Source organism: Amblyomma mixtum, chromosome 2, assembly GCF_055824585.1.
Source record: "Amblyomma mixtum isolate Tamu chromosome 2, ASM5582458v1, whole genome shotgun sequence".
Taxonomy (NCBI): domain Eukaryota; kingdom Metazoa; phylum Arthropoda; class Arachnida; order Ixodida; family Ixodidae; genus Amblyomma; species Amblyomma mixtum.
In genome coordinates, this window is record NC_143013.1 from 294,304,136 (window position 1) to 294,319,444 (window position 15,309).

Here is a 15,309-nt window from a genome sequence, read left to right on the forward strand (position 1 = left end):
CCGACCACAATAGGAGTTGAAGGCTCGCCTTGTTGCCCAACCCCGTTCGAGCGCCCTCACGCAGACAAGGTCCCGAACACCTACATAGGCCAGGTCTTCAACAGTCACGTGGGCCAGGCCACTCTGAGTTACTTGACCACTCATAGTAAATCCCGGAAAGCACTGATTTCCGGTATTTTCGGGTAACATTAATATTAACCAGCAAGCTGAACGGGGGAGCTTAAATGTGATGATGATAATGGTTGTGGTTTTCAGGCAGGCAGAGACGACATCTTTTCAATTTTATTGAATGACTGTTCACAGGAGGTGTTCAGTGACAATTTTGAACGGTTCGCGATAACAGTTAATAGAGAATGCCTTAGTAATATGCGCTGATGGCACTGCCTTGCTAAGTCACTCAGAGATTGAATTGCTAACCAACACCATTGACTTAGACAGGCATAGTAGCACGGTACGTCTAAATATTAATATTGTTATGTTTTGCCGGGCTAGTAGCGTGTTCCACCAGTTATCGGGTCCAGGAGCACCGTCGTCGTGCCGACAGAGGAAGGAACGTGGGCCGGAGACAGGGAGTAGGGGAAGTGAAGGAAAAACTGTATTCACATATTTACATGATTATTTATAAAAATGACAAACAAGGTAAAAGCTGAGAAGTCTCAGGGAAACGCTGAAGAAATCGCTCCGGGAATGGCTGCTCGATGAACGTGTCGAGCGCTTTAAATAGACCCTCCCGAGATCTTCCCGCCTTTTCCGACCAATCGTAGGGACTTCGTCCGGGTGCTCCAAGGTCGTTCACCGCTTCGTCGTCTTCCTCGGTTGAGGCCCTTGGATACTCGGAAGTGGCCCGTCCGGCAAGGTGGATTCCATATCTTGTTTCGAGGAAACGCCAAGGGCGAACACCTGCAGCGTCGTCACTCCGCTTCATCCGCTGAGGCACTTGGATACTCGGAAGTGTTCAGAAGTGCGTGTTGTCGGGCTAGTCGTTAACGGCCAGGTGGATTCCATATCTTGTTCCAAGGAAATGCCCCAAAGGCTAACACCTGCTGCGGCGTCACCCCGCGGTTGACAAAAGAGCCAGGTGCGGTTGAATGGCAGACGCTCGTCTCCGCAGGTGGCAGCAGGCATTGAGTCATGTCACCCTGGCAGATGCACACACAAAGTCGCAGGGTCAGTACTGCTGCGTTGGGTGCCGTTTAAGGGGAACTCCAGAAAACACGTCGTGGCAGTTAGGCCGAAGTGGTGGTACGTGGAATCCAGGAGTCGAATGCGTCCCTCGTGTTTGGTTCCACCTGTCAGGAGGTTGCACGGGAGCGCGTGCATGAAGAAAGACCCTTTCGCAGAACCACACACTGCCTCTGGGAATGTCCTATGTGGATACAGGTGTGACGGGAACACACAAAGAGAGTTAGGGGGGGGGGGGGGGGGGGTAGACACAACAATATGCAGAAAACTAAGGGAACAACGTTTTTCGATACGTATATAAGCGCTGGAAGAGGTAAGGGACACATCTAACTTAAGGCAGGTAGTGACCGCAGATCCGGTTCATCAGAGTGAAATCACTAGAAGATTAAGGATGGCGTGGAGTGCATTCGGCAGGTACTCGCTGATCAATAAAAAGAGTTTATCAGTACCCCTCAAGAGAAAAAAAGAAAAAACAGCTGCTTCCTGCAGGTTCTCACCTATGGAGCAGAAATGTGGAGGGTGACGAAAAGGGCTCAAATTAAATTAAGGACGACGAAGCGAGCTATGGAAAGGAAAATTATACGCCTAACATTGAAACAGGAAGAGATTAAAGTGAACCAGGGAACAAACGCGAGTTAATGACACCCTGGCCAAAATCAACAAGAAATGCACATTGGCAGGACATGTAATGCGAAGGCAAGACAATCGACGGTCGTTAAGGGCAACTTAACTGATTCCACGAGAAGGCGAGCGTTGCGGGGGCGGCAGAAAATTAGACGGGCGGTTGAGATTAGGAAATCTGCGGTGATAAGGTGAACGCAGCTGGCACATAACCGGGTTAATTGGGGGAGAGGCCTTTGTCCCTGCAGTGGGCGTAGTCAAGATGATGTTGCTGCTGATGATAATGATGGTGGTGCTATTGATTGATTGATTGATTGATTGATTGATTGATTGAGTGAGTGAGTGAGTGAGTGAGTGAGTGAGTGAGTGAGTGAGTGAGTGAGTGAGTGAGTGAGTGAGTGAGTGAGTGAGTGAGTGAGTGAGTGAGTGAGTGAGTGAGTGAGTGAGTGAGTGAGTGAGTGAGTGAGTGAGTGAGTGAGTGAGTGAGTGAGTGAGTGAGTGAGTGAGTGAGTGAGTGAGTGAGTGAGTGAGTGAGTGAGTGAGTGAGTGAGTGAGTGAGTGAGTGAGTGAGTGAGTGAGTGAGTGAGTGAGTGAGTGAGTGAGTGAGTGAGTGAGTGAGTGAGTGAGTGAGTGAACAGAACCGCAGGCGGAATAGCACCAGAAATTGACATAAAGTGAATGGAGACTGAGCAGACAGAATAGGGCAGGTGCCCCTTCTGGACACAGTAGCCGTCCTATATACGCCTGTAGCTGTATAAAGTAGCTACAAGCAATGTAAAGGAAGAGACAGAGGAAACGAGACGAGGAGAAAAGGTGGAAGAAAGCTCGACTTTCATGCCAACCGCTGCCGAAGCTCGGTCACAACACATGAATGAGTAATGGGAGGTGGGCGCCGCGTCTCCCCTCGCGACGCCTTACAAATAAACAGCCTTTTCTGTTTTCCTGCTTCAGACAATGATTTCTCTCAGCAGTAATGACTCGCGGCACTCTAAGTCATGTTGCGAATGGCGCTGTCCGCGTTCTGAGGCAAATCGAAGCACGCGGACAATAGCGTAACTCCATTGTTTCCATGCGGAAGCGCAGACTGTGTCGATCTCCGCGGATGCAGTTTACAAGAAGGTCAGCGCTGTATACAAGGCTTGCCTCGCTACTTCACATGCTCCCCACTCCATTAGCCCGAAATAGCTGCTGGTGCAACAGCCATGCTTTGGGAAGAAGCGAACTAGTGGGCTTTTTTTATATACCTGCCTATACACCCTTCCAGAGCGCTGATTGATGTGCGTGACAATCTGCCGTTAGCGCTCCCTGTCTCGCATTGAGCAAGAGCTGTACCTGGTCACCAAACTAATACAACGTTAAATAATATCTACGTTGACTTCCTACTCCGCAGCCTCAAAATTAAGCGTTGCTTGGGAGATAATTATGGATAGTTGTTAGACTGGGAGCACTCTATGAATTCGCCCCGTGAATAGTTAATCAGAGGTCCAGATTTCAAAAGCCTGCACAAATATAAAATGGAACACAGCACACGGTCGCCTCATACGGGTCTATTCACGCGAAGGACCACCAACCCATGGACCACCATGCACCAGGCGTCATGTGACGTCCCACTTCCGCTACCTAAGGTTTGCGTCTGGCCTGTCATGTTCGTTAATATAGCACCCACTTCCGCTACCTAAGGTTCGCGTCTGGCCTGTCATGTTCGTTAACACAGCGCCCACTTCCGCTCCCTAAGGTTCGCGTCTGGCCTGTCATGTTCGTTAACACAGCGCCCACTTCCGCTACCTAAGGTTCGCGTCTGGCCTGTCATGTTCGTTAACACAGCGCCCACTTCCGCTCCCTAAGGTTCGCGTCTGGCCTGTCATTTTCGTTAACATAGCGCCCACTTCCGCTCCCTAAGGTTCGCGTCTGGCCTGTCATATTCGTTAACATAGCGCCCACTTCCGCTCCCTAAGGTTCGCGTCTGGCCTGTCATGTTCGTTAACATAGCGCCCACTTCCACTCCCTAAGGTTCGCGTCCGGCCTGTCATGTTCGTTAACATATAGCGCCCCCTTCCCCTACCTAAGGTTCGCGTCCGGCCTGTCATGTTCGTTAACATAGCGCCCACTTCCGCTACCTAAGGTTCGCGTCTGGCCTGTCATGTTCGTTAACATAGCGCCCACTTCCGCTCCCTAAGGTTCGCGTCTGGCCTGTCATGTTCGTTAACATAGCGCGCACTTCCGCTACCTAAGGTTCGCGTGGCCTGTCATGTTAGTTAACATAGCGCCCACTTCCACTCCCTAAGGTTCGCGTCTGGCCTGTCATGTTCGTTAACATAGCGCCCACTTCCGCTCCATAAGGTTCGCGTCTGGCCTGTCATGTTCGTTAACATAGCGCCCACTTCCGCTCCCTAAGGTTCACGTCTGGCCTGTCATGTTCGTTAACACAGCGCCCACTTCCGCTCCCTAAGGTTCACGTCTGGCCTGTCAAGTTCGTTAACATAGCTCCCACTTCCGCTCCCTAAGGTTCGCGTCTGGCCTGTCATGTTCGTTAACATAGAACGGCTCACGCCTAATGCGCTTATCACCACCTGCAAATTTGAAGGTCGGAGGGGGTGGGGGTAGGTGGGTTAGAGATGCGCCTGACCTTCCACCGCCCGCTACAAAGCGTGGACCTCATGAAGCGGGAGTAGGCTATCACATGACGCCTGGTCAGCGAGCCAACGGTCCGTCGTGCGAACACCTTCAGCAAAATTGCAGGCCAGATACGAACCTCACGAAGCGGAAGAAGGGTATTACGTGGCGTCTGGTGTGCGGGCCAATGGTCCGTCATGTGAACACCTTCGGCAACATTGCAGGCCAGACGCGAACCTCACCGAGTGGAGACGGGGTGTCGTCACGTGACATCTGGTGCGTCTGCCAATGGTTCGTCGTGTGAATCCACCGTCAGCGTGCACCAACATCTCGGTTCATAGGCGTTTTGGCAGCCGCCACAGCCGAGATTGAATTCGTGAAGCACATAGCAGCCGAACATCGTAGACGATGAGCCCCTCGGTGCACTCGGCAGGTTCAATACAGCTAAAGAAATAGCTCGCCCAGAAATAGGCTGAGCAGCCTGGGGTTTAATTCGTTTTCTCTCGTGATTCAAATGATCTCATAGTCATGATCTCATACACATGATCTCATAACCATACAGCGAACCATGTGACAGAAGACAGAAGTTATGAGAAAGACGAGGACATGCTTCCCGGAAACCAGCGCTAATACGATGCAGGCTCCTGCCGGGGCGCGCCTCCCGCGGCATAGTGGCTTGAGGTGTTTGGTTTAGGCTCTACAGAAGCGGAATACGAAATCCAGCTATTCATGTAATATTCGTGGCACGCGCCTTGAAACGTGCGAGGACGTTTTTATAATGGTCCATAGGCTTCAGTAAAGTGCGTGTAGTTATTACAAAAGAAGCACCACACGTCACAACGCGTGTCTATTAGTAGAGCACCAGCACTTGACGAGAGACGTGACCGTCCTAAAGCACACTTGTATATCATTGCTTTTCAGAAATGAATATAGAGGCTTCAAACGCAGTAATTTTCGATCACTGCGGAGGATTCAAATTATGACCGTACACTCTTCGTTCATCGAACACTACAAAACTTGACATCTGATAGATAAAACGTATTTTAGTAAAACAAACGATGCGGTAAGCTTATACAGTACGATGGCACACCTTACACGTAAGGCACCAAGATATTCTTGTGTACAAAGACTTTTGGGCATACGAGGCATAGTATATACATGGTCTGTTCTGAAAGTAGTAGGACTGATTTTTTTTAAACAAAATGTATTCAAGTGAATAGTACCTACACGCTGCTGCCAATGAGTTTTACAGTTTTCGTACGCCTCCAGGAAGGCCTGGACCGGAATGCTGTTTAGCTCCCTCGTCACGGCCTGTTGAGCCACCTCTACCGATCCGTGATGTTTCCCCTTGAGCGTCGATTTGATTCTCGGGAATATAAAAAAGGCTGCCGGGGCCAAGTCGAGACTGTAGTGGGGCTGAGGCAGCGTTACCGCCTTGTGCTGGGCAAAAAATCGGGTCCTCATTCACACGATGAAGAAGATCCTACCGGTTGGCCGTTTCCTCCTCTGACAACACTCCCGGCACCAACTTCGCGCACGCTTTCCTAATTGATAAGTTTTCTGTCATGATCTCAAAAACTTGGGTTTGAGGAATGCTCAAGTCATCAGCAATCATTCTGATACTCATTATACGATCACTGTTAAGTAAATGTTTCACTCACTACATATTTTCGTTGGTCTTGCTGGTCGAAGGGCGTCTGGAGCGGTCGTCTTCCTCCACTCTTTCCTTACCTTCTCGGAACAGCTTGAGCCACTCAGAAAACACCTGATCTACCCATGGAAGCGTCACCGTAGGCCTCCTTAATCATGTTGTGAGTCTCTTTGCCCGTTTTACCGAGATTTACTAAAAATTTTATCGCGTATCGCTGACCCAGTAAACGCTCGATGATTCTGCGTGACGAGACGACAGGGGTTCACAGTAAAAGCGACCTCCTCTCATCAACGGCCGAGAGCCGACTGCCAATTTTCCCCAGCATTCCCAATATCCCCCTTCAACGATCCTGCACGCGCATACCACCTCTCGTCCGCCCGTTCGCCCAGGAAAAAACCAGTCCTACTACTTTCAGAACAGACCCTGTATGTCTGCACAAAATTAACACTCCACAATGCTTTCATCGAAGTTAACACCACTCTTTAAACAATAATGCATAAATAAAGGTAGTTATTATGGTTTAATTACGTTCCTTTAACCTCTAAACGAGCAATAATTCATATCCGCGATATGTCTCGTGACAAAATCTGCCAATAATTGTGAGGCAGTCAACTGAAAACATGAAACCAACTGAAAATAAGCAAGAAGCAAATAGTGCTGAAGCCTAGGGGTGCGTAACGCAATGTTTTTGTCGTAGTTGTCGTTGCTCTTCGGTGAAAGAACTTAAAGGATTTACCATTTATGCAAAGCAGTGCACGCAACAGTCGGATGGTTTCGATTCCTACCAGCTCCTTGTCTTTTCTTCATTTTTCGGTGCAAATGTAGCGTTGACGCCTTTTTTCCTCACCAGGCATTATCTGGAGTATCTTCCTGCTTATCTTATCTTCCCCGGTTCTGCTTTATTCTATCCCGCTATGTTTTGTTCTACTCGGTTCTGTTCGGTTCTCTTCTACACTGTTCGGTTCTACACTGTACTGCCTTATCTACTCGGCCGTGTACCCTTCTGTCCTGCCTTGTCATGTTTTCTTCAGAACTTCATTTGTGTGCGGCAGCTGTCATGCCTGCCGTGTCAGGTTCTGCCCTGCTCTACACTCTGCTGTCTTACTCTTTTATGCTCTGTTGCAGTGTACTATATCTTTTCAGCTTTGTTGCATTGTGTTGTGCTCTTTTCCGTGCTCTTTCGCTCTGTCTCAGTATCACCTAGCTCTGTCCTGTTCTCTTAAATCCTACCCCGTTGTGTTCTCTTCAGTTCCGGCGTGTTCTTGATGTGTGCCGTCTTGTTCTGCTGTGTTTCTTTAGCGTGCTGCACAACCACAAGAAAGTAGACTGAGCTAGCTTCTCACGGAACCCGCGGACTGTTCATCATTTCACTGCGGTGACAGGTATAGAGCGTTTGACAGAAGCGGAGAAAGTATGGTTTGGTTTGGTTTATGGTTTGTAAAGTCCCAAAGTGACCCAGGTTATGAGGACACTGTAGTGAAGTGCTCCGGAAATTTCGACTACCTGGGGTTCTTTAGCGTGCACTAACATCGCACAGTGCACGGACCTCTAGAATTTCGATGGAGGCGAAATTCTAACACCTGGTGTTCTTTAACATGCACTGATATCACGCTGTACACGACCCCGAGAATCTCGCGTCCATCCTACTTTGACCGCCGCGGCTGGGGCCGAACCCACGTCTTTCGGGTCAGCAGCCGATTACCATAACCGTATCGTGAAACGTGCAAATAATAGATTATGACAACAGCCTTGGTACCTCTAGTTTAGTATCTCCGATTTAGTGCACCCAACTTTATTTGTTTAGCGTTTAAATTATCACGCGTACCTCAGCATCAGCTCCAAGCTTGACTGCCCTCGTTTCTTAGCAGATGTTATACGGGGCAAGGCAACCCATTTCTATCTGGAAATTTTCGCCGGTTGAGTTCAGTGCTCCGCTGTGCAGTTTTCCTCCTCTTGTGCTGAAAGGGAAGCCGTCGAGAAGGTGATTGAACCAAACGAATGATTGGACAATGTGTCACGGAGCAAGAAAGTCCTGAAGACTCACTTTTAGCTTTCTTTCTTCACCGTTTTTTTTTCTTTACAGGATCAAGATTCTACGCAAGAGATCCGCAATAGCGCTAGCCGCTGAGTTTTCACCCGCTCAACTTCAAACCTAAAAAAAAAAATCGTGAAAGCGGAAAGCACGGTCTGGGTGCTAGACGTCGCTTTGCGAAAGCCCTAACATCATTGCGAGGCAGACCGTGACTGCTGAACCGAACACGCGACGGTCGATCATTCGACGCGGTGCGATGAAATTTAATAATTACGCAAACTGCGATCTAGCTGCTGGCCCCTCGGCAATGGAAGTGGCTTCTGGAATTTTTGCGGTGTCTAGCGGTATGCATGCATGCACATATTCTGTTGAAAATTTATCCAAATAGTTTTCTCGCTTGTTGCTCTCTTTTTTATGTGTTTTTTTTTCTAGAAAACTTTGTTTGCAATGTTCGAGAGAGCGTTAAAAAAATTTGACCAGGTGAAATGAAACCTGCTGGAAGAGAGTCACTGAGCGCTTCGAACCTGACCTCGTCAAGGTAGGTGAACCCAGCAGGTCAAGCACGACCAACCAAGAAAAGAAACATTCGCCTCTTGTAGGCATCGATCGCCGACTTGTTCTCAGTCTTATCAAGTAGCTTGTTAGCTTTGTACGAGGCTGAAGCTGGCGGGTGAGGTGCAGGGAAGCGGCTGGACTGCTGCTGATTGTTTCTTTTCTTGTTTGTTTGTCTTTTATTTCGACAGTGTGCCTGCTGGCATAAAGTATTAGTTACAAATATCGATGCACAGTGAATGACCCTTCCGTGAGACTAAGTTGAAATAAACGTTACGGCTTTGAGTTCTCTTGTGTGTGTGTGTGTGTGTGTGTGTGTGTGTGTGTGTGTGTGTGTGTGTGTGTGTGTGTGTGTGTGTGTGTGTGTGTGTGTGTGTGTGTGTGTGTGTGTGTGTGTGTGTGTGTGTGTGTGTGTGTGTGTGTGTGTGTGTGTGTGTGTGTGTGTGTGTGTGTGTGTGTGTGTGTGTGTGTGTATATGTACGTGCGTGCGTGCGTGCGTGCGCGTGTGTCTAAATTTCATTATATATCTTCGGGAGCAGATATCGCCAATGAATTATCGTCGGTATCCGAACTTTGGGTTTTCTCCATCGGTCTTTGCGTGCTTCTAACACCAACACTGAAGACATTGCTCACAAAGCACTCGTTAGGTCCAAACTATAATATGCCTTTGTAGTCTGGAACCCCCTCTCTATACTCTGACTAACCGCTTCGAGTCCTTGCAAAAAAAGCAGCCCGTTACAGTCTATCCGATTAAAACCTAACGTCTGGTGTGTATCACGTCCTTATCTCTTTCTGTCCGGCTGAGAGACGTAATATTCAATGTGGTATTTTTAAACGAAATATTTTATAAGAAGCCTCACCAAAACGACTGTTTTGTTTGCCCCCTTCCCCATATTTCTGCTAGAACAGATAAATCTTCAGAATAATTTCTTCCATTCGGGTGAACGTCTTCGTTTTCTTCCCGACCATCGCTTGTAGCTGCTCGATCATGGAACAAACTTCCTGACTCAGCTGTTATTATAATTAATCTTGAAAATTTCTGCTCTGCAGTCACTTTATTTTAAACTGTCAATTATCATTTTTGTGATTTCTCTGTTGTGTTGCCACTGCTATATTGTTTGGGTTCAGTGACCTTCTTCGATATTTCTAGTTGTCGTTTTTCATATCACATTTCTTATATTTCATTGCCTTTCAGAGACGTCTGTAAGCCATTCACTGTTTTTCATATCGTTCCCTTTATGTAATGTCCTTTTGCCTTTAGCTGTACAATATCTGATAACGATAAATTGGACGACCGATCGGTTAATAATTCTTTGACTGATTATTAATGCAGTGGTTTATTAATAATGTATTGATTGATTGATTGATTGATTGATTGATTGATTGATTGATTGATTGATTGATTGATTGATTGATTGATTGATTGATTGATTGATTGATTGATTGATTGATTGATTGATTGATTGCTACCGCAGACTTCCTGCGGCACGCCCGCTGCAACCGGAACGTGACCCTGGATGAAGAAAAGTGCGCCCCGGCCTACCGGCGCACCCTAGAGCTTGCCAAGACTGTCAGCCAGGCACAGGACGTTGACCACGGACTGAAGAGGTCTTGCTGGTTAGTATGCCATCATCGGTCACTGCATGATCCCTGCCGACCTTTAATGTTCATCATGCATGCGCACCGCGATCGACCTGTCAGTTCTCTCTGCTGACTCTCAACTAAGAGACTTGGAACAGAAAGTCACTGCGAACTGTTGCACAGACGCGGACAGTGGAATGCACTTTTAGAACGGCTAGAGTGCATCACCGCAGTAGAATGCTTGCATTCTCCTGCGAGATGCTGAAGTTTATTTATGTGCATTTCACTGGACCCGTTCCTAATTCTTCTCCTGCTCCATAGCGACGGCGGCTGGTTTCTTCTAAATCCCTACTTGTCTCGAAGGCACGTGTCCGCAAGTTTCTTCCTAACTTGTCCTATCGGAAGGCGATCCTCATAGCTATCCTAGTAGCCTCTCTGCGCCTTCAGCCTCTTGCATGTCGCATTTTCATTTTAATCTAGCCAAACGCATAAATATACAAGGCTGTACAAAAAAAAGCATGCAAATACCGCGAGCATCTGTACGAAGCACCTGTCTAGCGTCGGCCGCTGTCAGCGCCGCACAGGTCGTTTCTACTTGCTCTCCTTTTCTCAATGGAGATATACACTTTAATCCCTCCCTTTCTCTTGACTCCGGACGCAGTGCCTTCAGCGAATTCGTGGAGTGCAAGAACTTCCACGTGGAGCGCGACTGCGGCGATCGGGCGAGCGCCTTCTTCGCGCGACACATGCAGCGCATCTCGGGACCCCTCATCGAGGACCACTGTGGACACTACGCGCACGGGGGAAGCTGCAACGACAGCGCCGCCTCGTCGGCGCCGCCACCTGGCGACCCCTGGTGTCGGTGGTGGAAGCTGCTCTCAACGGCCACGGCTGCGGCGCTGCTGCAGCTGCGGAGCAGCCTTTGAGCAGCGAAACGTGGTTGATTCGGAGAAACAACTTCTGGCCTGAGCTCCTCTCTCTAGCCAAGGGCGTCTGTCTTGCCATAGTTGTCTGAGACCAACCAGAGGTGTATCTCTGGCCAGAGCTGTCTCAGACTGGCCCGGGATTTCTCTGTTAGCTACGCGGGGAGACCAGGAATTTGGTCGGTCACCGCATGTGTGATGAAGTAGCCGGTATGAAGGCATGTATTCACAAGCTCGTCTCCATTTTAACGAGTGCTCATATCGCATCAGTTCATTTTAGGCGATGGAAAAGAGAAGCTTCAAAATTTCACCATCATTTGGACGGGCTTTCGAACGACAAGATACATATAAACCCCATGTATGAGCCGTGCAATTTACGTTTGGAGTTGTTTAATCTGTTGCGAATTTCTAAGAAATGCTCCGTCGATCAGTTGTGACATTAAACGGCCGACAGCCATCGAAGTGCTCGTTAAATGTACTGGACAGTCGCTGTTTGTATCACAATATCAGCAAGTTTTTGTATGCTCCAACCAACAAGATTGCGGATTTTCTTTTCAAACATTTAAATTTGCTTCTGGGATATGGGGAGCTGCAAACGGCTGTGATTTGGAGGTGTCAGTTATTGGCAGTATTTAGTCTCTTTGTCTACACGGAAGCGACGGAACAATTCATGAATAGATGTGCACCTTTTGTGGACAAGCCATAATTCATGTTTCTTTCACTAAACGTCGCGAGGGACTGAAAGGATTCGTATTTCAAAAAATAAAAAAATTCAAAGCAATTTTTGTTATTTCCAAGAAGCTAGTGGTGCGACCAGGCAGCGAAAAAATGCACTGTGCCTCACGAAAATATAAATGTACAAACACAGTCCAAAATCCATATGAACTAACGAATGATTTCTATATGTGGTATTATATGTGGTATCATATGTGGTATCATATGTGGTATCATATGTGGTATGTGGTGTCATTGAAATGTTATATGTTCGTAAACATTGCCACCCAGGTTGCAGTTTAGATGTGTAGGCCGCGACATGTGAGTTATTGTTTCTCGATTCGCAGCACAGGTGGCGCTAGTAGTGAAACGAGCGAAAAAGTGTTTTGCGTCACACTAGTTAGAGCTATCCCTACCCTTAACCCTTCAGATATTTTTATTGGTAAAGTGTGAGTTGTCAACCACTCTTCACTACTGCGAGTTTAAAATCATCCGCTACGTCAGCAACTTCATGCATGTGTACTGTTAAGCTTTCTTCTCACTTTCTCTCTCAGTCGTGAAGTTCACGAGTTGAATGGCATGGATTCTTACTTGGCTCATGTTTTTATAACTGTGGTATTAAATTCATATTTCGTTCCATTAATTGTTTAACTGGCTGCTCATTAAAGTGTTTGTTCTCTTAAGCTGCTCTGCCATTCATCGCTCACAGCTGTATCCTGCCCTCTCCTATCTGAAATATCCTCATAGAAGCTGCTTAATTACCATGCGCTACGTATATCATTAACTCAATGCTGAATTAGTGAAAGCCCTATAATAAAATTGTGAACAGCAAAATACTTCACTACCTGCGATCACTCTTACTTGAATTGAATTCGCCGTTCCCCAAATGTGGGCCACTGTAGCAAAGTTGACTGGCAAGACCACATGACCGAATCGGGAAACAGAGCAGTCAGGCGGTCGAACAAAGCTAAATCCCAACAGGGATGCATTGCTCTTTTTTTAGTATATGTGTGTATGCGTGCAACTTAGACATGATGAAAGAGTTCTTACGCTGTATTGTCTGCTTATGGTTACCGAGTGTACTCATACTAGTAGATCTTCGTCGTATTTGCTTGTATGGGCACTTCTTCTGGCCTTGCATATCTCAACATACGAAAGTAAAAATACGGGGTTCCGTTAATATGAAACTGAGGTCACTCTGAGGGCGTAAAATGTGCCAGGTGTTTGACTTTGCTGTTACGAAGTACAAATATTCAGGAAACAAGTTTAAGCGGTTTTCCTGTGCACCGCTAGCAGCAGTTATGAACGGTCAGAAAGCCAACAGAAATCGTAATTCCGTTCCTGGGAAAGTACTCGATGTCTGAAATATCAACCCTAACTATCGTAACCGTTCCATGACTGTAATCTGCCAGCATCGCAACAGCACACTGCTGTGACGTCACAGCGCTGCCAAGATTGCAGAAACCGCGGACTTTCATTACAAGAAACGAATAATCTGACTATTCTCTGTTTGTGCTCCGTTTATTTTATGGTGAGCGATTCTTTTAAGAAATCCCTAATGTAAATAGACTTCAGCATCAGGCATATATACATCATCGTTGTACCAATCCTGTAAGATACGCGGGCAGCCCGCATGATTAAAAGGCGACGTTCTAGGGCACGGTTTTCCTTTCTTTTAATCACCCGGATGTACGAGGGGGTACCCAAAAGAAACCGGACTAATTTTTTTAATCGGCACAGCTTCTGTGGTACCGCGTTTTGCCGCTAGGAGCGCATAGAACGAACATTTCAGAGTAAGGAAGCCGAGTGCCGTCGCTGAAGGAGGTCAGACTACTTTAGGCAGAATTTTAGAGTGACGACTGTTTTGTGTGAGTGTCGTTTTTGCAATGGCTGATTTCCGTGAACAGCGTGCGCCGGTGAAATTATGATTTTTTCTCGGAAAAAATGGAACGGAAACTCTTGAAATATTAAGAAACACGTTCAAAGACAATGCTATGGGGTCAACTCAAGCGTTCCTGAATTACATCCTGAATCACAGCAACAGTCATGCCAATGGAAAATTTCAAATTCACCTCGCCTCAAGAAAGCTCGTCAGGTGAAACCAAACCTCAAAACAATGCTGATTTGTTTTTTCGACGTGAGAGGAATCGTCCATTCAGAATTTGTTCCGCAGGGTCACACAGTTAACCAGGCTTTCTGCTTGGATGTTTTGAAAAGATTGGGCAACAGTGTTCGGTGGAAGCGGCCTGATTTGTGGCAGACGGGTGACTGGTTTTTCCACCATGGCAATGCCCCTGCTCACACAGCCCTATCTCTACGACAAATTCGGACCAAAAATGGCATGACCTCTGTTCCTCAACCCTCATACCCACCCGACCTTGCCCCGTGCTACTTTCTTTGTTTCCTAGAATGAAAAGACAGGTTAATGGAAAGCGTTTCGCTGATGTTGCTGAGGTGAAGAAAAAAACGACGGATAGACTGTCAAGCATCACAAAAGATGAAATTAAACAATTTTCTGAAAAATGGAATGAAAGATTCGACAAACGTATCATTGTAAGTGGAGAGTACTTTGAAGGATATTGAAGGTCTGTGCTGAAAATGTGAACAAATAAGTTCAAACAAAAATAAGTCCGGTTTCTTTTGGGTACCCCCTCGTATTTCGGCAGCGAATCACTATAAACACTCTGCGCGCCGGTGTTATAATCAGTGCAAATTCATCCGCTTTTCTTCATCACGTCAGTGTGTTTACATGACCATGTAACGCGCCATGCAGGGGAACTGCACAAGCTCCTGACGCAAATGGTCAATGGCTCGTGCTGTTTCCATCCCTTTATAAAGTGCGTAACCTTTAATCGAGGAATCGGCTTTTGGCTTCGTTTTATACATTAGAGGGATTTTAAGTGGGAAGTCAGCCACAGGAAACTTGGATGCCTTGATAGCTCACACTGCAAGCAAAACTAACGGTTTAAGCAGCAAATCATGTGTGGTTGACGACCGAGTGTGGTGTAACGCTTAGGTACGGGTAGTACAGTAGCACAGTCATGGTATTGCATTACTTTTGCTAATCGCCAGCTCACCGAAAAGCAGATTCCTAACAGGCGCTGTCTGAAGACGTAGCCCTCGGTTTATAGATCGCTCGGCCCAGGTATCGTATATACGCAATGTTGCATATGCGTCGTAAAACTTCGCCAATTATAGACGTTAGACACTTAGCGGCGGCCACTAACTTCGTCGTGGCATGCGATGGGAGCAAGTGCGCATGCGCTGAACAAGCAACGATATCCCCGCGCGTGCGCAATCGCGCAATATGTACCAATTGTCAGCGTGAAATGAAATGCAAATGAAATATGTGAAATGCAAACAAAGCAGAAAAATATTAGGTGATGGGGAACAATTACGGGTGGAGTCTATTAACACTTCCACGCATCAGTCTTCGCGCC

The 15,309-nt window shown here is 47.1% G+C and overlaps 1 protein-coding gene across 1 annotated transcript in view; it reads left to right on the plus strand.

The window, feature by feature from the left end:
• LOC149364528 (uncharacterized) overlaps positions 1–13,555 on the plus strand; it is a 180,765-nt gene extending 167,210 nt beyond the window's left edge. The window contains exons 4-5 of the mRNA XM_089570143.1: positions 10,127–10,268; positions 10,894–13,555. Coding sequence (XP_089426269.1) covers positions 10,127–10,268; positions 10,894–11,158 — 407 coding nt within the window. The 3' untranslated portion in view covers positions 11,159–13,555. The remainder of the gene's footprint in view (positions 1–10,126; positions 10,269–10,893) is intronic.
• Positions 13,556–15,309: the final 1,754 nt, after the last annotated feature.